The 26,576-nt window shown below is 39.2% G+C and overlaps 1 protein-coding gene across 2 annotated transcripts in view; it reads right to left on the bottom strand.

Moving 5' to 3' along the window:
• Positions 1 to 26,576, bottom strand: part of znf385a (zinc finger protein 385A) — a 68,388-nt gene that overhangs the window by 26,119 nt on the left and 15,693 nt on the right. For both annotated transcript variants that reach the window (XM_057319560.1, XM_057319561.1), the window contains exon 2: positions 1,459 to 1,604. In XM_057319560.1, the coding sequence (XP_057175543.1) occupies positions 1,459 to 1,604 (146 nt within the window). The remainder of the gene's footprint in view (positions 1 to 1,458; positions 1,605 to 26,576) is intronic.

Below are 26,576 nucleotides of genomic sequence, written 5' to 3'. Positions count from 1 at the left end.
ATAAAGATTTGCTAAATATCATCATCTAATGTCTACACATGTACTTCCTCAAAATAACATGACTTAATACTTCAGTAAAGGTCTATTTTTTACTACCTGACCGAGGAAACTTGTAAATGTCAGTATTCCATTAGGCAATGGCGTAAACACTGCAGTGTGTCTTCAGCAGTGTCCTACAGGGAGGTCAGCCTGTCATTCCAGCCTCTCCAATATCGCCCCCTATTGGCCATTGTCAGAATTTCCTGTTGGACACTTGGTCACTCACATACGGAGCTTTATCCCATTCTGATTAATAACCTGCTGCAATGCTGCGACCACACAGTTTAAAGTTTATAGTCCAGCTCAGAGTCTAAGTATAAATGCCATAAGTAAATAGACAGTAGTTAAGCTCTTAGATGCTGACTCTCCCATGAACTATATATAAACTTCTGTTGTCTATTACTAAAAAGATAATAAATGTGGCAGAATTGGATGGCAATGTTTGATGCATATTGTTCTGGCATGGGGAAAGGGTTTTTCGTTTTTCGTGTAAGAAATCAGTACCAGGGGGTAAAGCATCTTTATAACTGTAAGTGTGTTGCATATCCAAACCACTGGATGAATGTAACTCTTCTTTTAAAAAATGTGGATAATGTCTAACACATTAGATGTGCTGTGAATACCAACACATTCATTTTGGAACTAAGTTTTGTAACATAGCCTTTCAATGGCATGCACCGTCAAATTTCTAAATTACAACTATAAATTAAATTAAAAGTACAAAATATACAAAATGATGCACAAGGAGTATAAAAATTACACAAGATATTATAAAATGGCTAAATGATTTCAAACAGAAATATGGAAACATATTTCAAATAAAGTTCTACCATCAATTTTCAAACAAAAAATATTAATAATAAGAAAATAATTCACAATACACAAAAACATTTTTTTTTCTTTTGGTCTTAATATTCACCTAATATTAATAACTAATTATTAATCATTAATAACATCTAAAATGTTTAAGGAAGAGAGAAAATGTAAACCAGAATGCTCTGCACCGGTTTATACATACAGAATGCAATCTGGGAAATGTGCAGAAGAGAATCAGAGTAAAAGTGCTGAGAGAGTGAAATGGGCTGCATGCTAATCTAAATGATTAGCTATAAGTCACAATGACACAAGAAATGTCTTTAGTATTACACGGCTTTCTATGGTAAGCAGTCAGACAAATTCAAACAAAGCCATGTAGAAAACATTTGATAACATTATTTTAAAAATATTTTAACCTAATTATCAAATTTTATAAACCATAATATATAGATAAAGGGGGAATGGTACAAGTTTCCATAAGTAATCAATTTTTTAAGAAACAAATAACTGAAAAAAAGAAACTTTTTTTTACTCATTTACTATAAAAAACAATTGAAAATGCCTATTCAATGATTAATTTAAATGGAAGCGTGACAATCTCACCGCGTTGAAGTTGTGGAAAAGGCCAACGCTGTGTGGGGGAGGGGTCTCCATTGGAAACTGTAGGAAGGGCTTCATATCCAGATGAGGCTGGATCATTGTAGGGGTCCGTAGAAATGTAGGGATGGCCCCCGTTCGGTTGATGCTTCCTGTGGGGACGAGAGGAACAAAATAACACGAAGAACAAGCAAACGAAGGCAATTCTTCCAATAATCTTTCGAGATAAGCTTTCAATCCTCTGGTGTCAAGCCTGACTAAACGTCATACGCTCAAATATTGACAAAATGGCATACAGAGGTGAAACACACAGGCTTAGAAGTGGCTGTGTTAAAACACTTTTTATCAGCACGAAACTCATCAGAGAGATGTCAGGCTTAAGAAACAACAGCCACTAGCTCTTTCTCTCTCTCTGTCCACGTCATTGAGTCTCTGCTCCAGAGGTGTAAAGAGTACCTGAAAACCATACTTAAGTAAAAGTACAGATACCTTGCAGTGAAAATTACTCCATTACAAGTTACAAGTCACCAATTCCAAAACGACTTCAGTAAAAGTCTTCGAGTATCTGATTTTAACAGTACTTGAGTATTTTACTCATACTGAATGTAGGCTCAAAGCAGCACTAGTCCTCAACACTTAAGAGACACGTCAGTGAAAAACAAGAAACAGTCGATTCGTGAGGAGAGCAATCACATTTATTTTCTTAAATCATAATAAGACTGAACACCTCAAAATTGCAACAAATCATGGTCGACACCATAACCTACATCTATTACAAACACCCAAGTCTCATTTAAGCTCAAGTGCTCATAAGTAAGCCAACATTCTTCAAAAAGGTCTCTTCAATATAAAGGATAAATAAAATAATGTTAGGTAAAATTAAAAAGTCAATGCCAGCGATTGTCAACTACCTGATAATGCACTCGTATTCACATAAAGAAGTAAGGGCAAAATTCACAAGAAGTACCTTCAATGCCCTTATATGAATGATTCTGTAGCAAAAAATAAACTGCTGCAAAAAAAGATAGGTGCCATGCAAAATGTAATGCGTAATTGCATTAGTCATTACAAATGTAGTGGAGTAAAGAGTACATATACTTGTTCAAAAATGTAGTAAAGTAGAGAGTAAAAGTTGCTAATATCTTTAATACTAAGTACAACTACAAAGTAGCCAAAAAGATACTTAAGTACAGTAACAAATTACATTTACTCCAATACTTTACACCACTGCTCTGCTCCCTGTCAGATTGTCTTTTCTTATCCTTTACAACCCGCCGCAACCTCCTGCATGAGGACCCTTTTTCCAAAATGAAGCTTTAGCGAGCAGTTACTTTAAGCTGCTTAATTTTGCTGCTGGATTTTCCTTGCTTCAAATTCCCTCCAGTCTTAAATCTGTTCCTCTCTCTCTCACCCCCTCTGCCTGTCTCTTTCTTAATCTTGGATGATTTTTTGCCCTTTCCGCTTCTATTTCGAGATTGCATGTCAAGCTTCTACTCTCTCCTGATTTTTCCTGTGCTTCCCTCACGTACAGGACGTCATTAGGCTGTGCCGTAGTCAGGGCTGCTGTGGGCATACGTGCAAGGATGTGAGGAGAGAAAAAATGAAATAGAGAAAAAGAGAGATAAAATTGGAGAGATATGCTGTCTCAGCCTGGCCCCAGCTGTTCCGCCTGCTGGGGCCTCAGGTCTGAACGAGCCCTGGCATCATTAACTCAAATTAGGCATGCAAGACTCCTGAATGACTGCACAGCGCACAGGCAGATAAAGAGAGAGGGAGGAAAAGAGAACGAATAAGAAGGCAGATTGGTTGCAAGACTGCTGGTAAGAGAAAGAGAGAAAAAAAGAGTGCCAGTGGTCCTTGTGGACACTGCTGGTGCCTGATGCAATGCTCAACAAAGTCACATGACTTATCCTCTAAATACTCTCTTTTGGTGCAAACAGATCTCTTTTAAAGTGCCGCAGTGTGTCTTAAAGGAATAGTACAGCCAAAAAAAGAGAGAAAAACCTGAATGGTTTGTATTTTTAAAGGGACACAAATGCAGAACAAATTGCAAATCAAAACAAACCATTTTGACTAAGGATTTTAAGATCCAAAATACAAGTATCTTAAAGGGATAGTTCACCCAAAAATGAAAAAATAAATCATCATTTAGTAACGCTTATGACATTCCAAACCTGTATGACATCTCTTCTGAGAACACAACAGAAGACATTTTGAGGAACGTTGGTAACCAAACAACCCATTGATTTTCATTTTATGGACAAAACCACTGAGACATTTCTAAAAAATATCTTCTTTTACATCCATAGGAAATAGTCCTATACGATGAGGGTGAATAAATGATGACAGATTTTTTGTGAACTGTCTCTTTAAAAAACAGTCTATTTGATACGTCTGAAAACATTGACGTCTTAGTAAAAAATAACTGATAACCACTTCAACTTTTATGTTTACAAAGTCTGTAAGAAAATAATGATTATTTCTACTATTTTTTAACAACCTCAGTGCAAGCTGAAATCTGAATTGCACTGTAACCCCTCAATCGGACAGAACATGCATATGCTCTCTCTCTCTCTCTCTCTCTCTCTCTCTCTCTCTCTCTACAGCGGTCACTCTCGCTGCCAGTGTGGCCTGCGTGCTCCTGTCACTGCAATACAGCCCTGACATAACTCAAAACATGACTGAGAGGGTGAAGGGACCCAAACCCGTTTAGTCTGTTCACATGCCAACTGAGAAACGACACAGTTTCTTTGACAGCCAATGAGAGTCGAGTAAAGAGAGAAACACAAGCGCAAGTGCAGCAGACTGCTCGGGGAAGTGTGTGAGCATGTGTCTGAGAAGGACAGTTGTCCTTGAGTAGAGTCAAAGCGTGTGTGACAAAACACCACGGCCAGCATGCGTAAATCAGATCCAGGCTGCTTGCTGCCCCCAATGTATTATTACCTCTTTAAACTAAACAACACTTTTGGGGTTCGGCTCGCTCTGTAAATCACTATGACAGGGTAAGGGCATGCGTGTATGTGTGTGGTATATGATGCATTACGACCACACGCAGAATAAACGGAGTAATAAAAATGCATACGTATGCACAGTCATGACCACCATAGACGCATCCCCTCAACGATATTTACATTAGTGATAATCCAATATTGGTTTGCTGTCTAGGTTCTGTGATACCACTTTAATGGCAAAGAGGACATATTTAAAAACATATTCATCAAATAACTTTTAATGCAAACACCAGAGCCTGATCAAAATAATCAGTTTTGAAGAAAAATGCCAGACGGCACTTAGAGGCTTTTGCATCGGAACTCTTCACATATTCCCTGGAATGCTGCAGTTTGCCTTTTTGCCCAATCATTTTGTCCAATAAACACATTAAAGGGATAGTTTACCCAAAAATTCTGTAATCACTTACCCTCTTGCCATTTCAAACATGATGGTCTTTCTTCTGCAGAACACAAAAGAAGATATTTTGAAGAATGTTGGTAACTGAACAACGGCGGTACCCATTCACTTCTATTGAATGGACACAAAACCAATGCAAGTCAATGGGTACCGCCATCGTTCGGTTACCAACATTCTTCAAAATGTATTCTTTCCTGTTCTGCAGAAGGAAGAAAGTCATACAGGTTTGAAATGACAAGAGGATGAGTAAAAGACGGCACCATTTTTAGGTGAACTATGCCTTTAAAGTTTTAGTGTTTATGTCCATTTTGTACCACATTAAAAGCAAATATTGTACTAATAAACTCCCCTGGGCATAACTTTTGCCCACTACAGTTTATGAATAAGGGTGTAGTTGGTGCATAAGTATTTCGTGTGTCCTCTATGAAGAAAAGTATAAGTTTGGTTTCATTGGGTCTTTAATTAATAGCAAAGCACTAAAAAGCACAGCTGCCGAAGATCACAGGCTTAAGCATTAACTCAAACAAGAGCGTTGATTAGACACCACAACACCACAAGATCCTCTGACGATGGACAAAGTGCCTTGATGATAATACCAGCAGTCTTAACGGCCTCATCAAACCCATGGGGCGCGGGGAGATGATGTACTGCCACTGTATGAATCTGATTCTCCTAACAAGCTACAGTAACCTGATCAGACCAGAGCAGGGGCTGCGTTTCAGGGGGTGGGGGATAGCGCTGAGACACGCCAGGAATCCTGCATCACACGCCGAGGTCATAATCACCACATTTAAAGAGCCTGCAGTGCAGGGGGCGGGCGATGTGGGTTTAGCCCTGCGGCTGCAACCAGGGACCAAGGACAAATACATGATGGCAATATGGGAGCCGGTGTGAAGGGAATCTTCAGTGCTGGTTTGAAAGAGGATTTGGAAGAGAATGATCCACAGCCGTGTGTGAATATGGTTGGAAGCGCAGGAGAAAGAGAGTGGGGAGAGGTTTATAAATAGAGAGAAGGACACTGGAAGATAAAAGGCAAGGGAAAGCGACTCAACAAACTCGAATAATTCCGAGCCTGTTTGGGCCTGATAAATGGAATCTCAGGCGTGCCCGTCTCTCTCTAATACCGAAGCTCGGCAATCCTATTTCTTAGGCTGTGCGTTTGCTGTTTTCAGATGGCTGGCGTAATTGTGGAGAGCGAGCGGAGAGATAAGAATGAAATGGTTTGGAGATAAGGAATGATAATCATGAGGTCAATGCTGACGGAGTAAACAGAAGATTTCTGCAGTGACTGAAAAAAAGAATGTTAACATTCAAAACATGCATAAACATAAACATGCATTCCCCGGGCGCTGTAGTGATAGCTGCCCACTGCTCCGGGGGTACGTGTGTTCACTACTCTCTGGATGGGTTAAATGCAGAGGTCACATTTCGTTGCCTTGTACTTGTACATGTGCAATGACAATAAATTGAATCCAAATCCAAATCCAAATCCAAAAGAATTGGTCTTATTTGTCCGATCACCTCCAGACCGGAAGGTCGGTGGTTTAATTGGTTGCATTAGGATAAAAAATCAGCCACTTCATTTCTTCAGGTGCAAAGAGGCACCCAAGGGAACAGAACACCATTTGTAGGATCACTTTTCTCCTCTGGGCAACATTAGAGCAGAATTGAATGCATTCAGTACAATTCTTTCTAGTGAGGCATGCAGGGTGCGGTTATATCCACCCTATCAGTGTGACTGATCCATTAGGGAATGGAATTGTATGGAATTTAATGATTTTGATCACACTTAATGATTCCCTGCCTTAATGTTTCCATTAACAATCCTTGAATAATTGCTCATATAATTGGTCTTAACTATAAATGTAACAAATAAACAACATAACATATAAAACAAATTGCTCAGAGGCTGGTCCAGAGACATAATGGACATCTTCATGTTTCTCTTAAAGGGACAGTTCACCCAGAAATTTCTCAAAATATCTTCTTTTGTGTTCCACAGACGAAAGCGTTTTAAATGACATGAATAAATGATGAATGAATCATTTTGAACTATCCCGTCTCATATGTTTCTCCTAAAAGTCTTGAAAAGAAATTGGAATAGAATTAAATGAGTCAATTGTTTACATAACATGAATGTAGATAGCTCAGACCATTTAGTCTTGGGAGAATTTGAGATCAGAAAGGTTTGAGTTAAGATGTTTTTGGGTTGTTCTTTTAGAAACAACTGCGATTTCTTAGCAGGAGACTTCCCCTTCAAAAGATCTGATTTATTATTTTTCTTTCTTATGGGATATGTGATGGAATACAGTATCTCTTTAGTTCAATGCATCTGCATTGTTGCTTTTCAGTAATACAGTAAAAACAAGCAATATATGCTATACAAGCAATATATATGAGCAAAGATAGCAGAAGAAATTAGATCAATGAGAGAAGAGAGAGAGGGGAAAAAGGAAAAACAGCATGGCAGGCTTTGGAGGAACACAGATGTCCCCTGGCAAGCAGCAGTGGCCCTGAACAAATTGCAAAGAGAGAGGGAACGAGAGAGAGAGAGAGAGAGACAGAGAGGAAGGAAGAAAGGAAGAATGAGAGCCAGGGGTCCCACAGAGCCCCTCACTGAGCACCTGTCGTTCAGAGTGAGACTGGTGCAAATGCAGATTAATGAGAGGAGAGATACAGATAGATGTTTAGTCCCCTCTGAATCAGCCGCTATCTGTGTGCTTGTGTTTTACTCTCTGTCATTATATCAGTGTATTTTAATCATGACTATCTAGATGAGCTTTAGATATTAAACATAGATCTTATGTGACAACAAACAGTTTTTTTGTTGGTCCTACAGGTGACTTGCAGTGCATTTAGGATAAACATGCTATTAGCGTCCCTGCATTAGGATCAAACCCCTGACCTTTCTAACTCCATAAGCAACCAATTAAGCTGCAGGAACATAACACAACCTTGACGCACTACTTACATGATTTTTTTGTGGGAAAACATGTTTCTCCCTTGAAGGCAAATCAAAACTAGCCATGAAATCGGACAAAATTAAAATACATGTTTCGTGGCTATTTGGAGGACATTTCACAGCATGAAAGACAGTTTTATTAAGTTATCAGTCACTTGGCAAACAATGGAGTCACAGATCATAAAAAAACACAAATTGTACCTCTCAGAGCCACCTGCACTGCGTATTCCACAACAAAGAGTCCTTTGTAATTACGGCATATATTATGGTTGGCAGGTGCCATCTCTCTCAACTATCAAATAAAACCTGAAAGAGGGAACAGTTGGTTTATAATAATAGAGTTACTCAGCAAGGGACAAGAAATTCGATATTTTATTTTCTTAGGTTTTTATTTATTAAAGCATGCAGGGACAGCCTGGTGCAATACACAATGAATTCTCAACAGTGTTTAGATTCAGCTTTACTACATTTATTTACATTTGCTTAAAGCGGATGCCTTTTTACCAAATTTGCTAGTGCCGGAGAGATTTAATTAGCTGAAATCTAAGAAGTCCACACAAGACAATCTGGTGATAAGGTCAAGTTTTTTTCACTACAGTTGTAAATGAGGGAAAACAATCACATCAGCTCTCAAACCGAAATTGATCAAAACTCATCTGTTGAATCTCCAGAAACAGCTACACAGAGTGAATTAATATTTTCATTTTATTCCTCTGCATGCTGAGGGTTTGAGAGCGTGTCTGTGTGCCCTGTCCTCAGCTGTGACCAAGGCACCAGAAATGGCTCATTCATTTAACCAATTTGGGTCCAATTACTGTGACGGCAGCACTGCGCTGCTCACTATTCTGGTCCCGTCTCAGAACAGCAGGACGAGACAGAATGCCCCTCACCTGACCGCCAACGCAATCCACCTCCAAAACCAACCACATAATATAAAGACAGCACCCATATAGTAACACACATGAATGCGGTATTACTAAAGCTGTAAGCTGAACTATTGCAATGCATGGTCACAAGAAGCTTATCTTTATCGAGAGATGTAGATAAGAAAGCAATGTTTATTAAACAATGATAGAATTATCAAAATATCCCAAAATCATCACAGTGATATGTGATAAATGGCCAAAAGCAATATATTTCTTCACCTTGGAACTATAAGGTTCTATCTGACATTATTGTCAAAATTGAGTTAATCGCATATTCTTACTTGTTTACATTATGTGATGTTTTTTCTTTATGTTGTGTACATCGTGGGACTGTTTTGAGGAAAAAAGAATGTTCTATCTACAAAAAAAAAAAAAAAAAAAAATATATATATATATATACAGTATATAAAATACTGTACCTATGTTTGTATTTCAATTGGTCACAGGTGTGCATGTCAGCTATTTTAACAGTTTGTAAAAAGTGACTCATCATTTAGATTTTAGAGGTTGAAGTATTAATTTCATAAACTTGCCATAACGGCACATCCCTGCACTTACATCTGGAGTGGCTGCCAGTCTGAGAGCATCTGGGTCGCCAGTCGTTTCTCTAACCCTCCGACTCCATTTCTTCACTCAAAAAGAGCACATAAAAGTAGCTGCTCATTAACATTCTCATGTAATTAATATGAACAAACTTCTTAACACTTCTGCACTTCGCCTGACTTCCTTCAAGCGCTTTAGAAAATAACAAGAGAAACAACAAGCCGTATATCGGTCAAGAATAAAGCTCCGCTTACCAGCCACAGACTACTGAAAATCAACAGCACAATGTAGGTACTGTATAAGCAAGAAAATCAATAATAATAATAATGCTACATTTTTGCCACCTACTTATAATTTTGAATCAAAACAAATCATAACTTTTGGCAGTTGAGAAAGATGAATTATACATGGGGACTCTTTTAGCCAGTGCCAACTGTATCTTTTAATGAACAGCTTGGTAAACTACAATTATTGTTTAGCTTTTTGACAAAATGTTAAATGCTCTTTCATTTGTGAGTTGCTTTGGATAAATGCGTCTGCTAAATGAATACATCAGTAAATGTAATATGTAAATGTTAAAAGCAGACCTGATTTTGACTGCATTACATGCTCCATACACAAAAGCAAACCTATATTTGGCCACAAGGAGGTGCTGCTGTGACCTTGCTTACTGACCCTTCCACAGATATCAAACGGAATATAAATCCCTTTATCCTTGTTTCACAGCTCTTAATCAATTAGTCTCCCCCCTGAATTTTTAGGCCCCTGAAGTCCCCAGCCCCTCCCCAAGGGCTTTGCATGTTAAATACAAAGCCAGAGAGATAAAATCTTCTCTTCAACTAACCCATATTGCTTTGAAGTTTCAAACCCTGGCCATCATTCCTTGCTATACGAGGCGCTGGTGAGGTGAGACACAACGCCACATCTGCGGTTCGTGTGTGTGCACCGTGAGTGTGGTGAACATATGATTGACTGTGATAAGCATCCGTTACGCTTCAGCACAGAGGTGTGCGGGAGGCTGTCTGATATTAATCTCTCTCATCATACCTACACAAATATATTGTACATAAACACACGCGATAGCACGCTTCCACTGCACGGCACTCGAATGAGACAGTGTGTGTGTGTGCGTGTGCGCGTGCGTGCGTGTGTGTGTGTGTGTGAAGGAGAGAGAGACACACACACACACACACACACACAGTACAGAGATAAAGAATGTGTATACCGACAGACCTGTGATTTAAAATGTCATCACAAATTACATGCCTGTGATAGATGCACTGTCATAATGACCTAAATGTTATTTGCAGACGCTATAATTTTACAGATTTTGATTTACTCCAGTCTGAATTATACATTGGTTATAGTTTGTGCACACATACTCAGAAGGTCACCACATTGGTTCAAATCCAGGATAGATCGAAATGCATTAAAACTGATGTACAGTAATGCACTATTTTGTCACCAAAATGTGGCAAAAATAATTTGTTTAAACATTTAAAAAAAAACTTATCTGCCATTGGTTGAAAAACTGTTAGTCCTGCCCCAAAATCACATGACTGATTTAGGTTGAAACAGATCTATGTTAGAGGAAAGTATTGAAAAAATAAGCTTGTGATGACCAAGATCTCCATCACAAGCATTTCTGTAGATGGATGAACTTGCCTTGCAAACCAAGCCATGTACCCCCTCACTCCCTCCCCCCAAATCCAGAGTCTTGCTTGCATGTAAGAACGTCACAGAAAAACATTGGCTGTATTCATTACCAGTGGCTAATCTTCACAAACAAACAGATACAGATATAGCCACACACAAACACTATTTTCAGGCAGGAAGGCTTAGTGGCTAAATACGGGTGAAGTAATGACAGAGAATGGGTGTAATGACACCCTGGTTGGATAATAGATGGCTGCAAGAAAAGCCCCAGAAAGACTGAGCCTTGATTTTATAAGTAGGTGAATCAAGGCTGCTTCAATGATCAACCTGTCTCTAAAGGAAAAGTGCTGAGTGTGATTGAAGAGTTACAGAGAAGAGCACAGCCACGCTGATAGAGACTGCTTTGCTCTGAAACTGATTGAAGTAGAAAAATGTACAGGTACTTTCTGTAAGTATCCCCTTTCTCACGGCCCTTGGCCCCCGTGCACATGTTCTGGGCGTGGAAGCAGATGCACACCCTAATCCTGGGATAAATCTGGTCTTGGCTTTAACGAGGGCCTACAGCGAGAATGTCTGAGAGGGAGGATGGCTGTAGGAGATAGCATCTAGAAACGTTTCCTCTTCAAGTCCATACACGACTTGAGTTCTGATTAGAATGTTGGCCACCAACCACAATGAAACAAAAATTAGGTTGCTCATTTGACTGAGAAATACAGACAAAAATGAATGAATAAAACAGAAAATTATTCTTATATCGTCACTGTCGCTATTTTTCAGGAAATGGAAAAAACGCTGTACTTTTAAAATGATTAAATGCTGTGTTGTAAAAGTTGACAAGCATCTTTAAATATTTATTGGTTAGATATTTGCAAAACCCAGTGACAAACACAAAGGGTGACTAATAATAATGATGTATGGCAAACAATAAAATCAAGAAATATGGAGATACAAGGTTTCAGAAGGACAGCAGTGATATCAAAACTCAAATGATTCTTATTTGATATTCACGTCAAATTACATATTTGGCACAAGGGGTTAAAATATCCCTTAAAGCAGGGGTTCTCAACCTTTTTGACTCCAAGGCCCCCCACTGTATTCAACAATATTTAAAGACCTCCCTCCGGCTCACAGAAACTCAAAATTTCGACCCCCAAAAATATTTCAGAGCTTGACATTAACCAGTAAAGTGTTTATGCAATATAAAAATAGACAAATAATAAGAAATATCTTGGTTTTTAGTTGTTTTAAAATGTATTTCAATGCTCATTTTAAATTATTTGTCACCCTGAGACCCCCTTGGAAGTCAGCTGGGGCCCCCTTGTGGGCCAGGGCCCCCTGTTGAGAACCACTGCCTTAAAGGAATACTTCACCTTCAAAGTCATCATTTACTCCCTGTTGTCATTTTAAACCTGTGTGATGTTTTTAACCAGCGCATGTTTTCTTAGCTTTACGGAAAAAAGCAAATAGATGTATTGAGGTCAGTAGCAATGAATAATACTTATTAATATGGGAGAACCATGACAAACAGAGCAGAGAACAGAGACCAGCAAAACAAGCGAATGATATGAAATCACAAAAACACAGCTCACAAAAAGTCTGACTCTCACTCATGCAAGTACAATGAGGTCCAAAAATCTAAGGACTGCAAGAGCACTGTGTGGTTCGGAAGCAAGAAAATCTGACCTTTTGTACAAACATGTCACCAGTTGTTTTATTCGATTAATGACCTAATGAGCTGAAATGTGTACTGAAAGAAAAATGTATTATACATTTTTTTGTCAAAATGTAGATTTTATTGTTTTTAATTTATTAAAATTTTGAAACTTCAAATATATATGTACGTGTGTGTGTGACAAATAATGTACTGTGCTGAGGTGCATTCTTCATGTGCCAAAATGTACTCGCTTACACTTGGCCAGTGATCCCCACAAACTGTAAAAGAGCCGTGAAACTGACAGATCTCCTATAAGGACGCTGCTGATTCCCTTTACATTACCGTTCATTAATCTTTCTCGCCATCCCTCTCCTCTTCCTTTTATAAGCCCTGAGTTGTTCCTTCTCAAGTTCCTATTATTTTCCTCCCACAATCATAAATCACACATGTTTGGCTGAAGGCCAGTTTGACTGGTGAGATGATCCCTTCTTTTTCATCTGTAAATCTATGTGAATGGTCCTGGCTGTAGGGCACACGGACGTCTTTGATGGATAGTAAAATGTCATGAAAGTCTGAGGGTAAATCTGAAAGGGTATATACGCTACAAAGCGAGGAAGCGGGAGTGCTAATGATCTAATGTTCAGTAGCTTCACTGGCAATTACAAAAAGACACTTCTGTAAGTGAATGAGGCTGCCCTGTTCTTAGAGTTCGACGCAATGATCCTGAATCAGTCTTAGATGTCTCTGCACTGACCAGTGAATGGTGAAATAACTGGGTTTCCCAGTGTAAAAATCCAATTTATTTTCTCCAAAGAGCAATTGATTTTTAATGATAATGTATAAACATTCCAAGACAGATTATGAGCTCTGGGATTATTAAGTGATGGTAGAAGCTTTTGTAGAAACCACACTTAAAACACAATTTTGTCATCATTTACTCACCCTCGAGTAGTTCCAAATCTGTATAAATGTCTTTGTTCTGATGAACACAGAGAAAGATATTTGGAAGAATGCTTGTAACCAAACAGTTCGTGGCCACCATTGACTACCATAGTAGGAAAAATGTCTTCATAATTTTTTTGTTCTGTTAAACAGAAAAGAAGATATTTCGAATAATATAGGAAAGCAAACCGTTCTGGGGCACTTTTGACTACCATTGTCATTTTTCCTACTATGGTAGTCAAAAGTGCCCCAGAACGGTTTGCTTTATATTCTTCAAAATATCTTCTTTTGTGTTCAAAAGAACAAAGGCATTTATAAAGCAATTTCTCCTACTATGGTAAATGATGACAGACTTTTCATTTTTGGCTGTACTGTTCCTTTAATATTTTAATACATTTTAAATACATTTTAATATATTAAAAAAATAATATTTATTTATTAAATATATATTTAATAAGCAAATTTTACTTCAAACTATTAGTTAATGGTTTTATATGCAGTTCGATTTTGTCATTTGCAATGCTTGACAAGATGCATAGTGATATTCAAGTTGGTTTGGTTGTTTCAGTTCTTACAACATCTTACTGAAGAATTATCTGAAGTCTCCACAGAAAAAAGAAATTGAACAAGCGAGCGATCACTGCAGCGCTTTGTTGCGGTTATCTTTATACCCTTGTGCCCTGAGAGCACAACACTATATTCTATATTCTCCCACCACAAAAGAATCATAGCAACCTAATGCTGTGGAATGTGGCTGCTCCCCTCTTTCTCTCTTATCCACCTGTCTGAACCTCCCCCACAGCCTTTTCCAGCTATCCTCTCTCAATCCACCTTTAACCTCCCACCCCTCATTAAATGGTTAAAGTCTGGGGTGCACGCCTAGGAAAAACAATGGTCGTCCTGTCTTTCTTTCCCGCTCTCTCGAAGCCACCTGCCCTCAGGTATGAAATCCTATCACTCAGCACAAATGGCTGGATTAGGCCAAATTCACCTGACGAGGGAATGAAAAAGGCTGCAAGATTCCAGCACAGATAACAAGAGAGGAACATGTGTAAGATGATCCACCTCTACCGGTTTCTCGAAACCTCCATGTAAGCCACTGTTTCCTTAAAAAGAAAAAGCTGCAGTTGCACAAAGTCCTGGTAAAAGGCACAACAATGTTATACATAATTGAGGAGGGCTTGCGCAGGAAAGAAAGGTTCATATCTGTGGAGTGTTTTTATGAGGCTATCATGATAAATGAGTGTATTTTTTATCATTCAGGAGAGACTCTAGCCATGTGCTATTAGAGTCAGAAGTCCAATTTCTTTAAGTGCTCTGAGCTCTTTGAACATCTTGTCATTGTTCTATGTCCACAACAGTCTAACTGTCCTCAGCACAACCACACAACATTTATATGTATGATTAGATTTGTACATTTTCTGAGGACAATTTGTCTTAGCTACAGTGTTGTCTTGACGACTTTCCTAGCATTTATTAATCCACTAAAGTGTACAAACACCATAGACCATTGCGAGGGTGCTACTAGACTTAAATAATGCACAATTCAAAAGTGGAAGTATTATTAATTGTTAGTTCATGTTTGAATGAACTTAATCTTAAAAGTCCAGTGTATGAAATTTAGCGGCATCTAGCAGTGAGGTTGCGAATTGCAACCAATGGCTCGCTCCAACTCTCCCCCCTCAATTTCGAAGTATACAGTGTCGTCATGTCTCCGTCTTTGCCAAATGAGATAATGCATTTACGAAACATGCTCTGTAGAGCAGTTTGTCCGTTTAGGGATACTGAAACAACATGACAAATTCCATTTAAGGGGAACTGCGGTGTATGTGGATAGAAACCGCTCATTTTAAGGAAATACAAACATAACGCTTCATTATGTAAGGTCTTTATACACCTCTGAAGACATAGTTATTATAGTAGATTATATAGTATTTCTGTCATTAGATCCTCCAAAAAATTACACAGCACCTTAAATACATTCAATCTTATTGCAAAATAAGTTTTACATACGACTGCCTATAAAAGGAATAACTCAAAACCCATTTAAAAGCTGCACTATCTAAGGCATCATTCATGCCAACAAAGCATAAACTAGTTTCATACTCTATGTTTATTAGTAAAAAATAAGCAGTAAGAATAGAAACAATTACAAAAAAAATAAGATGAGGTGTGATCTTTCAGGTGCACCTCAATTACGGCAACTGTAAATATAATAAATCATCAAATGTGCTCAAACATGTTTTACTGTTCACCACAAATGTGGCAAGAATGTTTGTTACTGTAATTGTATTATTAAAACTGAGAGAAGCAGACACTGACAAAACAAGGAGTACATAAACTAAGGACAGAAACAGAGAGTCAACAAGCAGGGAAGTGGGTTATGCTGAAAACATATTCTCTTTGAAAGTCAAGGTCCCAAAGGTGGCGTGCGAATGAAACAGCAGAAGAAACAGGAAGAAGGGAATCCTCCGCTTCTGTGAATCTTTCAGTGCTCCCTGAAACTGTCACATAATATAACTGACTGGAAAATTGTTAGTGTCTCTGAATGAAAAGCATTTACTTAATGCTCATTTGCAGTTGATTTAACCACACGCTCAACAGCGGGTAAAGGACCAGCTATTAATAAGTCTTCCTCAGGCTTCTTGTCAAGCTCTAAAAAATACATCCACAGCCACAGGAGGGTCTAATCCCCATTTAACCTTGTGTGTGTACTGCCTATATTGTTTCTCCTCCACTCCTCCACACGGTCTAATGCACAAACCTGAGATCACGCAGATGACAATTACAAACGTATGCAAATCACTAGCACAATGTTCACTACTAGCAGAGAGAGAGAGAGAGAGAGAGAGAGAGACGAAAGACGAAAGACTGTCCTCATCATGAAGGTGAGAGAAGGTACGGTGGTGGACTGCTGACGTGGCTACCTTTTCATGTCCGCTCCTCCTTTGTTTTTCTATTATCTTGTCTACTCTACTGTGTTTTATCATAGTCTCGTCTCCTCTAGCTACAACAAGCGAGGAAACCGGAAGGTGAATACGGGGGGAGAGCTCTACCGTGGTATAAAACCGGAGGGTTGCTAATGTAGATTCCTTCATTGTTGTTGCGGTGTATTTTTTACTGATTCAACTGCCCCCTCTCTGCAGTACAAAGGCCTGATTGAATGTGGCATTCCATTATCATGCAAAAGAGTCAGCCCGACTCATCTGTGAGCTGCTGATTGACAGCTGATATCATCTGAGTAATTGCACCGGAGGCACACACTCACTCACAGTTCGGAAGAGTTCACGCAGGGAGTCGGGATCAGAGATTTGGAACCTTCTGAAGCTGCTGTGTGTGTGTGGTGGTAAGAGGGGATAAGAGATGTGTTTGTGTACTGTTATGTGCTTTGAACTACTAGACAACACTGCGCAAGAATCCTCTGCACACGCAGAGGTGGGCGGTAGAACAGAGAGGGTAAGTGGACAGCAGAAAGGTTACATCTGGTGTGAATCAGGAGAGGAAAACATGAAGCTGCATGAAGCTGGAACTAACAGAGCATAGCAGACACATTCAAGAAGATGGGTTTCCTAATGAATCACAATGAATCATGCACACTGAAGAACAATCTGTTGGATTAACAAATAAACCCGAAATATGTACAAAAAAATGTACATCGGTTGCACATATAAGTTCTGTTTACTCAGCTTTATTTGTTCATGTTGCCAAATTTACTGTGTGTTTGTTACGTGATTGTTATACATAGAACTGTCAGAAATGTCTTAACTCCAGTATTTTTAGTTCAAGGAACTAAAAGAAATAAAAATTCTGTCATCATTTACTCACCCTCAAGTAGTTCCAAATCTGCATAAATGTCTTTGTTCTGATGAACACAGAGATATTTGGAAGAATGCTTGTAACCAAACAGTTCCTGGCCACCATCGACTACCACAGTAAGAAAAATTGCTTTATAAATTTCTTTGTTCTGTCGAACACAAAAGAAAATATTTTGAAGAATGCAGGAAAGCAAACAGTTCGGAGCACTTTTGACTACCATTGTAATTTTTCATATTTTTATTGTATAGAAACAAAACCAATAGTAGTCAATGCGTCTGCCGTTGTTCGTTTACCAACATCCTTTAAAATATCTTCTTTTGTGTTGTGCAGAAGAAAGAAAATCACACAGGTTTGAAACGACAAGAGGGTGAGTAAATTATGACTCATCATTGAACTATCATTTTAAGTTAACAGAACTTACAAAAAATAACAGTTCTAAGTGTAAACTTCCACAGTACAAGCACAACGTTTCTGAACAATGGCAACCACAAAACAAGAATTCAACAACGCTTCTAAATCTCCAAGATTTATGAACACTAAAATCCAACAAGTCTTTCTCTTTACTGAAAAAACATGCACAATTAAAAAAAAATACTAACGCAGCCCCATACACACAATGCATGCTTACTCTCTGTAAGTCACTTTGGATAAAAGCGTCTGCTAAATGACTAAATGTAAACTGCAAATCCTCTGGCCAGTTTCATGCAGGTCGACCTGCACTTTTTAACAATGACTGGTGAAGCTATGCTGGTACACCATCTAAACCAGAACCCGTCTTGTCGGACATCCTGGTGCATCATCTCTGCACCATTATTCACCGCCTGCCTTTGTATATCTCCAGCAGTTCTTTCCTCTTCAATCTTCTCTTTCAAACTCTTTTACTTCCTCCTTCCTGGATCACTGAACACCCCTCATCTCTCTCCCCCTCTCTCTCTTTCTCTGCAGTAAATGATGATTGCGCAAACAGTGCACTGGAGGAGGGCTGCAGAAAAGATGGTTATCCGGCCTCCACGTGCCACGCATTTTAAATCAGCCACCTCTCTCCTCTTTTCTGTTTTTCTTCTCTCGTTTTTCCTCTTTTCTGCCTCATTATAACCCCCCACCCCGGTTTCTTTTCCTCTGTGGCTTTGGAGATAAACTGTCAAACTGTGGCAGCATGTAGCATGTGACAATGGATATACATTAACCCCAATACCCAGCTTACCCTGGAGAGAAGAGGAAAGAAGAGAGATGAAGAGAAAATAGAGTTGAGAGAGAGAGAGGAAGCTGCATGGAAAATGTCCAATGATGGGCTGCCCCTGCGTGCACCTGTAGGTACATCAACAATGCTTCTGTTACCTTGATGTTTCTGCTCATGGGACAAGAAAACAGTGAATGTTTGGAAGATCATATGATATCTGAGCTATTAAATCATCACACCTACAAACATGTTATTTGTTGTTTTTCTAATTTCATAGGAAACATCTGTTTAGAGATGAAAGGTTTGGCATTGCTCATCATGCATTGAGATTATGCGTTATGAGCCTGCGATTCTAGGAGACGTTCATTTACTGCTGCCGATGCATAATTCATGCTGTCGTGGTCACAGTCGCTCTGATCTCTTGTTTGTGTTAGCTGGATTTTCTCCACTGCCACTCTTTCATTAAGTCATCACTTTTTCCTTAATGTGAGAATAATAGGTGATGATGAAGGGCAAAAGTGTACATGTGACAGTTTGATGGCCCCTAATCAGAGGTGTCATACAGTACATTTATTTATCTTCATTTTGACGAATATTGTAGGCGAAGATGTGTTTGTCCAAAATGCTTTGGCAGAAATTTCATCCTCTAAATTTGGTTAGTCTTATCAAGTCACACAACAAAATTCATCATTAACTCATGTCATGAAACATATTTTACATTTTTCCCACAACACAAGAGGAAACATTTCAAAGCTGTTATTTTCCATTTAATAAAAATGCATGATGATTAGTTTAGCTGCAATTCAATGAGTTCAGTTGAATTTTTGCTTAGTTTTTAATCAATAAGATGGGATTTTAACCTGCATTCCCATGCAAAATTTTGCAAATGAAACAAAAAATCATAACAATAGACTAACAAATCTTAAACTGATAAATACATAAAAATTATGTTCACTTATCTTACCCAAGGCACCAAGTAAACCAGAATCACCAATGATGCCTTAAAGGTCTATTATATATACTGTATATACAGTATATATAAGACAATCTATTGAAATGCAACATAATAACTATGTCTTCAGACCTTACATAATGAAGTGTTATGTTTTATACCTTAGAAGGAGTATATCTACATACACCGCAGGTCCCCTTGCATGGAAATCCCCATGTTGTTTCTATAGTAGCCCTAAATGGACAAACGGCTCTACAAAGCGCGTTTCGTAAATATTTTATCTCCTTCGGCAAAGAAGCGAAAACGTGATGACATCTTAGTCCTGTGTCAGCCACCGTGGTGCTTCGAGAGAAAGGTGGGAGGGGTGGAGCGAGCCGTTAGTTGCAATTCGCAACCTCACCGCTAGATGCCACTAAATTTCATACACTGGACCTTTAAAAAAACAATAGCCCTCAAAAGCTCCTATATACTGTATGTATCACATATACTGAGAAACTAAGCGAAGACACACGTTTACCCTTTTCATTTGCTCTTCACCTGCACCATGAAGGACATCGAGGGTAAAATCATTCTGTGAAATCTCTCCCCTGCGTTCCGGTGGTTATATGCCTGTCGCACAGTGCTGTCGATTCTATCACGCGCACCATTAAATTGATCTGTATGTGTGATCGGTCTTGCGTGGGACAGACACAACAGGCAACGGAGTCCATCATGTCCCCTGTAATTCTCACCATAACGACCACCCCGCACAAATAAAAAGATCAGTCCACTTATTTAAATGCCAACATGTTTGTATTAGCCGTTTAGATCTATCACTGCTACGGTCGCTTAGAAATCGCCTCCATTCCAATCAATTGTTTTATACCAACTGGCCAGTCTGAGAGGCCAGTTTATCTGCTACTATTATCCTTTGAGTAATTCCCTTCTCAGCCTGGGTGGAACAAATTGGAGAAGTCAGGGTTTCTGATTCAATGAATATTGATGTGTACCTCTGGCCACTACTAACATATGTGGGCACATGGCCACTGATCCAGAATAATATCAGGATGCATCCACGGAGCAAACAGCATGGATAAAAGTGGAAAGGAAGGTGCAGTCTATCTATACCTCTGTTTATTTTGGTTTCTCTCTTTCTCTCTGTCTGCATTTCTCAATTTACTTCCTCTATTTTCTTTTCTCTATATTAGTATTGGAAAGAAACATTTTTAAAATTAAGTCAAATTCCAGTAGTCTTAACCAACAACAGTTCAATTATACAATTCTCAATACCAATGTTCAATACACAGCAAAACCAATAGGCAACTCAACACTCCTTAATTTAAAATGAAATATGAATGTTAATAGTAATAGTACTACCAATAAATTAAATGAAATGAAAAAGTCACCCTCTTGTCATTTCAAACCAGTATGGCTTTCTTTCTCCTGCAGAAGACAAAAAAAGATATTGTGAAGAATGTTGGTAACCAAACAACAGCAGTACTCATTCACTTCTATTGTACGGACACAAAACCAATGCAAGTCAATGGGTAACGTTGGTTACCAACAGTTCTCAAAATATTATCTTTCGTGTTCTGCAGAAGAAAGAAAGTCATACATGTTTGAAATGACAAGAGGGTGAGTAAATGGTTACAGAATTTTAATTTTGGGGTGAACTATCCCTTTAATGCTGTTGGAGTTTGACTGTTTACTGTTAGAGAAGTAGGTCTGCAATTAAAAAGAGTCTGGAAAAAACAACCGAGGTATTCGATTTTCTTTCCTATGTGTCTTTATCGCATTCTTCTTGATGCTATTTTAAGACTATATCCTCTCTCTATACAGCAAAGGACACACATAAAATTTAATGCACCATGGAGGTCTCCCCGACTGGCTGCATGGACCGTGGTGCATGGTGTCAGAATGCGAGATGCGCATTTCCTCCGGAGTGCGAGCGAAGAGTCGAGTAAGGAGGGGAGAAATGGTGGCGGAGTCCACAGAGCAGTCTTGGAGTGGGGGGGAGGATGACTGCATGTGTACTTGCGCTGTGATGGAATGCAGCTATGCAATGTTGTCAGCATACAGTGAGGCCACCAGAAGGGACAGATATGATGCTTCTTCTACAGGGATTTCAAATCAAAACAGCCAGCCTCCGCTTTTGTAGCCACATCTCACATTTTACCCCCTTTCTCCTCTGTTTCTCTTCTCCTCCCCTCGTACTTCCACCCTCGCCTGTAACTGCGGCAATGCAGAGCAGCCAAGTGGAAAATCCACTGATTGATTCTGACAAAAATAGCGGGGTGACGGAGAACAGATAGATAGTAAAAGAAATTAAAAAGAGAAATGGGACAGAGAAAGAAAAGAACGGGTGGCACATCGATACGAGAGGGAACATTTGAAAAGAGCCCGTTTTAGAGGTCATTGGTTTTGTGAGACGAAGTCAGTGCCGTATGGGGGGATCACCTGTACGTGCCGGTGCGCCTGATGAGATCAGATGAAACCACATCAAGGGCGAATGGTGATTCAGCATCACAAACTCAACTTCCGCTTCTCTTATTTCCTCCATCAAAGAACAATTAATATTTGATAAGCCAGTACTCTTTTAACCAACATCATACCCCCTCCCGAAAGTATGCGCTCTAAGATCTTTTTAAATCTTTGCTCATGGGACCACATAACTTTTTAAGCCAATTACGTAAACTGTAATGTTACGTGACTTTTGATCTGGATGTGCATGAAAATGACATCATGATATGACTGGCCAATGGCACCACAAAAGCCGCAAGGCCTTCACTAAGCGACTATCATGTGATGTTTATTCAAAGACAGCAAACAGTACCCTGATAGCACACGTACATCAGGCAGACATCTATTTGATGTCTGCATTTTCATCTGCCAGACATCTGGCAGATTTTCAGATCTCATCTGCCCTACATCTCTGAGAAGTCTGCTGTCAGATGTCATATAGAACTCTAGAAGATGTCTGCAGATGTTTTTACACAGCAGATGTTTTCCAGATCTCCAGATCTTTAGCAGACATCTTAAGGATGTACCTATCTGGATAAAAACACATATCAAGAAAAAACTTTGTAAAATATCTACTTTACTACAGCGACATGAGTAAAGAACTAAGCAATAAAATGGCTAAATGTTGTTTGGTAACCCACTTTTTCTCTCCTTCGTCTCACTCACTGTCGCATTAGCCTCTGAGGCTCCACGCTGTGAAGGTCATCATCCCTGCAGCTATGGATTACACAGCCGCGCACACACAGGCAGAATTGGATACCGTCCTTGACGGGAGGTCTACCGAACGCCGTCCATCTAAACCAAGGTGTTAATGGTTGGCGAGCCACTGGGATTTACCCAAGTACGAGAACGTAAATATGCTGCTTACTGCACTTTCTCATTTTACAGGTGCCCTGTTTTGGGGAGATGTGAATGAATTTTGTTTTTCAGCCCTTATGTAAGTGTTCTGAACTTACTTTTGGAAGTACACAGATGCATTGTGGGCTCCAGCATCAAGCACCACAGAGCAGCATGAGTCATGCTTACCCCATTCACGAGTATACGATTTCTCTCTTTCTCACTCTCAGTTCTGGTCCGTATCAAAAACCGCCCTCAGAGCCGCAGTAACATCTCGGATGTACTTCACATATTTATTTTCTTGCCCTGCTCGAGTTCAAAGAAACCCATCACCTTTCATCATTTCTTCATACGAACAATAGGCGACTGGGGCCTCCGGGAGCAAAGGAGGACACAGGGGGCTGTGATGGGTCTTGATTAAATGATTATGACTCCCCAGAGTAAGCCGGCGACAGGCATCAACCGTGTTCTGAAGTGTTGAAGGTGGAAAGGGAAGGTTGGTCTACCGCAGGTTTCCTGTGCTGTCCGCTGCCTGCTGTGACCTTAATTTGTTCTGTCTCGAGTCTATACGCCCACTGGGCCGCCGAAGCACCTTCGGGGGACAAAAGGACAGCTTAACAGAAGCTAGCATGCTAGCAGGGTGACGTGTGTGTGTGCGCACCCAAAGTGAGAGGGGACACTTAAGTAGAAATGACAGAGTAAGAAAAAACTTGGAATGAGGTTGGGGTGGAGGAAAAGAGCGGGATTCATTTCCCACAGCAAATCCGCTAATGAAGATATGTAGCGGTGTCTGTACTGTGATTATTGGGGTGCTGCAAAGCCAAATCACTCCCATCGCCCAAAATAGAAACACTTATGTGGAGACAACACAAAAACACAGAAACATACCCATAGAGCTGAAGCCTTATTCATGCCTTACGAATCTAGCGTGGTATAATATCCTTTTAATGCAATTGCGGTCTTACTGTAAAGATATTTTTGCTTAAGGCCATAAAAAGTTGCATATATTAGATGAACACAAGGCGTTTTTTAGAGTGAGGATTGTCTATGCTCTGCAGGGGCTGCTGCTTCATTGCATTTGCTAAGCTAATTTTATAGAAATGGCCCACGTCTTTTTCCACAAGCCGCTTTGCCGCTCACCACACATCCTTCACAACATCCTTAAGCCACTGGTTGCATCAGTATGAGTGTTTAAGAAAGTACATTGCTATATGAGAGATGTTCTACTGCAAGTGGTTTTGAAAAGGATACACTGAAGGGTAAGTACTATAAACTGAGACTATACTGTAGATCAAGTAAATGCCAAAAAGAGAAAAATTACAAATGAAATCTAAAAACAAAATGCTGTATAAAAACTAAATATTTAAATTAACTGGAAATCTAATGTAGAATATTGTTTTTTGATATTTCTCTAAAAAACTGTGCTCTTACATGCGTCTCCTCTAATTTCAAAGTCTCAAACTGTGTACAAATTTACTACATTACAAGTTTTTCTCTGTTTGATTAAAATGACACAAATATCTTAATATAGACTCAACATAATTCTACACACTACACAGTCAAAATTATTTCATTTGTGTCATTGTTATTTCAATCAGCATTTCTAGATGTATTGTGGTCATTCCAACAAACCTCAGGAGTGACATAAAGTCATCCAATAGCAATGTGAAATACTGACAGCATGATATGACACACGGAAACTGTGATGAAAAATTGAGGTTATCACATTTTTTTCCTTAATACATGTACAAATATTATTGTTGAACTGTATTGCTTAAAGGTGTTTTCTTTGCAGTATAGGGTCTGGAAAATACAGAGCATTTTGAACTATTTCTTCAGTTTTCATTTTCTGCAAATAAATGCAAATATTTTCTTTGTAATATGGGATAATTATTGTTAGTAGTTCACAGAATAAAACAAAAACGATCATATACCTAAACACATACCTACGTATAATTGTAAATTCAGAAAATCATTTTGGTCTCTTATTTTTTCCGGGGATGTATATGTAGTGAATCTAAGCCATTTTACACTTCAATATTTGAAGGCCCCCACTTAAAATTTTGACCCTTTTGTTACATGTTTTACTATTTTTAAACACATGGTAAGAAGTTGAGGCCCCTTTGGAATTTGCTGTGGCTGTCTGGTTGAGAAACACTGTCATAAGGAGGTGGTAAAACGTATCTTTATTTTAAACGAAACATCTAAAATCTCCATAAAGTAAACTTAGCTTTTTAAGTAGCCTACAACTGCTGAGCAACAACATTTTTTCACTTGGAGAACATACACAACTTTTTGTGAGGGTATTTCTGTACAGTTAAACTCAAGAAAAGGTATTTTATCATTATAAGCTTCAGACTGTAAATGGTCCGACACAGAGACATGCAGTGTTTATAATTCATGAACACACCTCAGAGCAAAAGCTGAAATATCAGCCAATGCGCTCAGACACGTCCGTCACCAAAAAATGCACATCAACACTGAAAGGGTTTCTTCACTCGTTACTGTACCCAGCTAGCCATGTCAGCCTGGTGCACCTAGCCGAATCTACATGCAGGCATGTATGCGCAGACACAGACGCGTTTACCCCCTGGGCAGGGGCAGGTCTGAGCGCAGATCCCCCATATCCTCTACCCTTCGCCAGAGCAAAATGAGGGAGGAGGGGGAGGTAGAGGAGGTGCAGGTGTGCATACCACAAACTCTGGCGCATCACTTTTCTTTATACCAACCACGCTACCTGCTAGCCAATGACTCTATGGCACAGATCCAAAGGTATGCAGGCTGTCAAGATCCGCATTTACACAAGGACGCGTGTTCATCTATTATCTCTCTTTCACACACATAAAACATTCAGACAGGTCTGAGCTCAGCCTGCATTTAACATTTTCAAATTTGACATGTCACAATTGGTTTATTAGATATGTGATAACCAATGAGTTGCCAATTTTAAGTCTTATATCAGGTTTGACTCTAGTCACTTTTGCTGGAGAGAAAAAGGCAACGTTAACATCATTTGAAAAATATCTTCCTTTGTGCCCCACGAAAAATTCATGCTTTTGGAATCACTGAGGGTGAGTAAATGATGGCATACATTTCATTTTTGGGTGAACTCTCTCTTGAAAACATTAAGCAAATACGTTCATCCAGAGTGACTTACAAAAATTGCTTTAGTTCTCATGTGTGAATACATTCAGAAAGGGTATTACTGAACTCAATAGGCCTGTCAGGAGGAAAAGATTTCTCGCTCCTTCCTGCAAGCTATCACATCACCACCCCCTCCCTCACTCCAGTGCATCGACCTTCCAGAATTTCAAGGAGAATTGATTTTGTTCCTCTTTTTTATAACCTTAACAACAATAGGAAACAATCTAATACCAGCCATAAACTTCCACTCACCTTCTTTCCTTTAATGACAAACACTGAATTATCTCTCTATACACACAAATGCACGCGCTTCTCTTTGTCTCACACCAGCTCCCCTCCACTTGCTTCATAATTCATCCAGCCTTCCAATTTGTCAAGGATTTGAGCTCAAACCATTGATAAATGTGGGCTGTTTGTGGATGGATGTGTGTGTTTATCTTCCACTCGGGTTCTGCGTATTTCATAAACTGTCTCATTCAAAGGGTGACCCCATTGCTTCCTTTGTATAGCGAGGCTTTTATGATTTGTTTGCTCTATGAGTCTCAAAATAAACCATAAGGCAAACAAGGAGGCTCTGTAACAAAGCCAAGACCCAACCAGCCATG

Source organism: Triplophysa rosa, linkage group LG21 (genome assembly GCF_024868665.1).
Source record: "Triplophysa rosa linkage group LG21, Trosa_1v2, whole genome shotgun sequence".
In the NCBI taxonomy this organism is placed as follows: domain Eukaryota; kingdom Metazoa; phylum Chordata; class Actinopteri; order Cypriniformes; family Nemacheilidae; genus Triplophysa; species Triplophysa rosa.
This window is presented reverse-complemented; position numbering and strand designations above follow the sequence as displayed.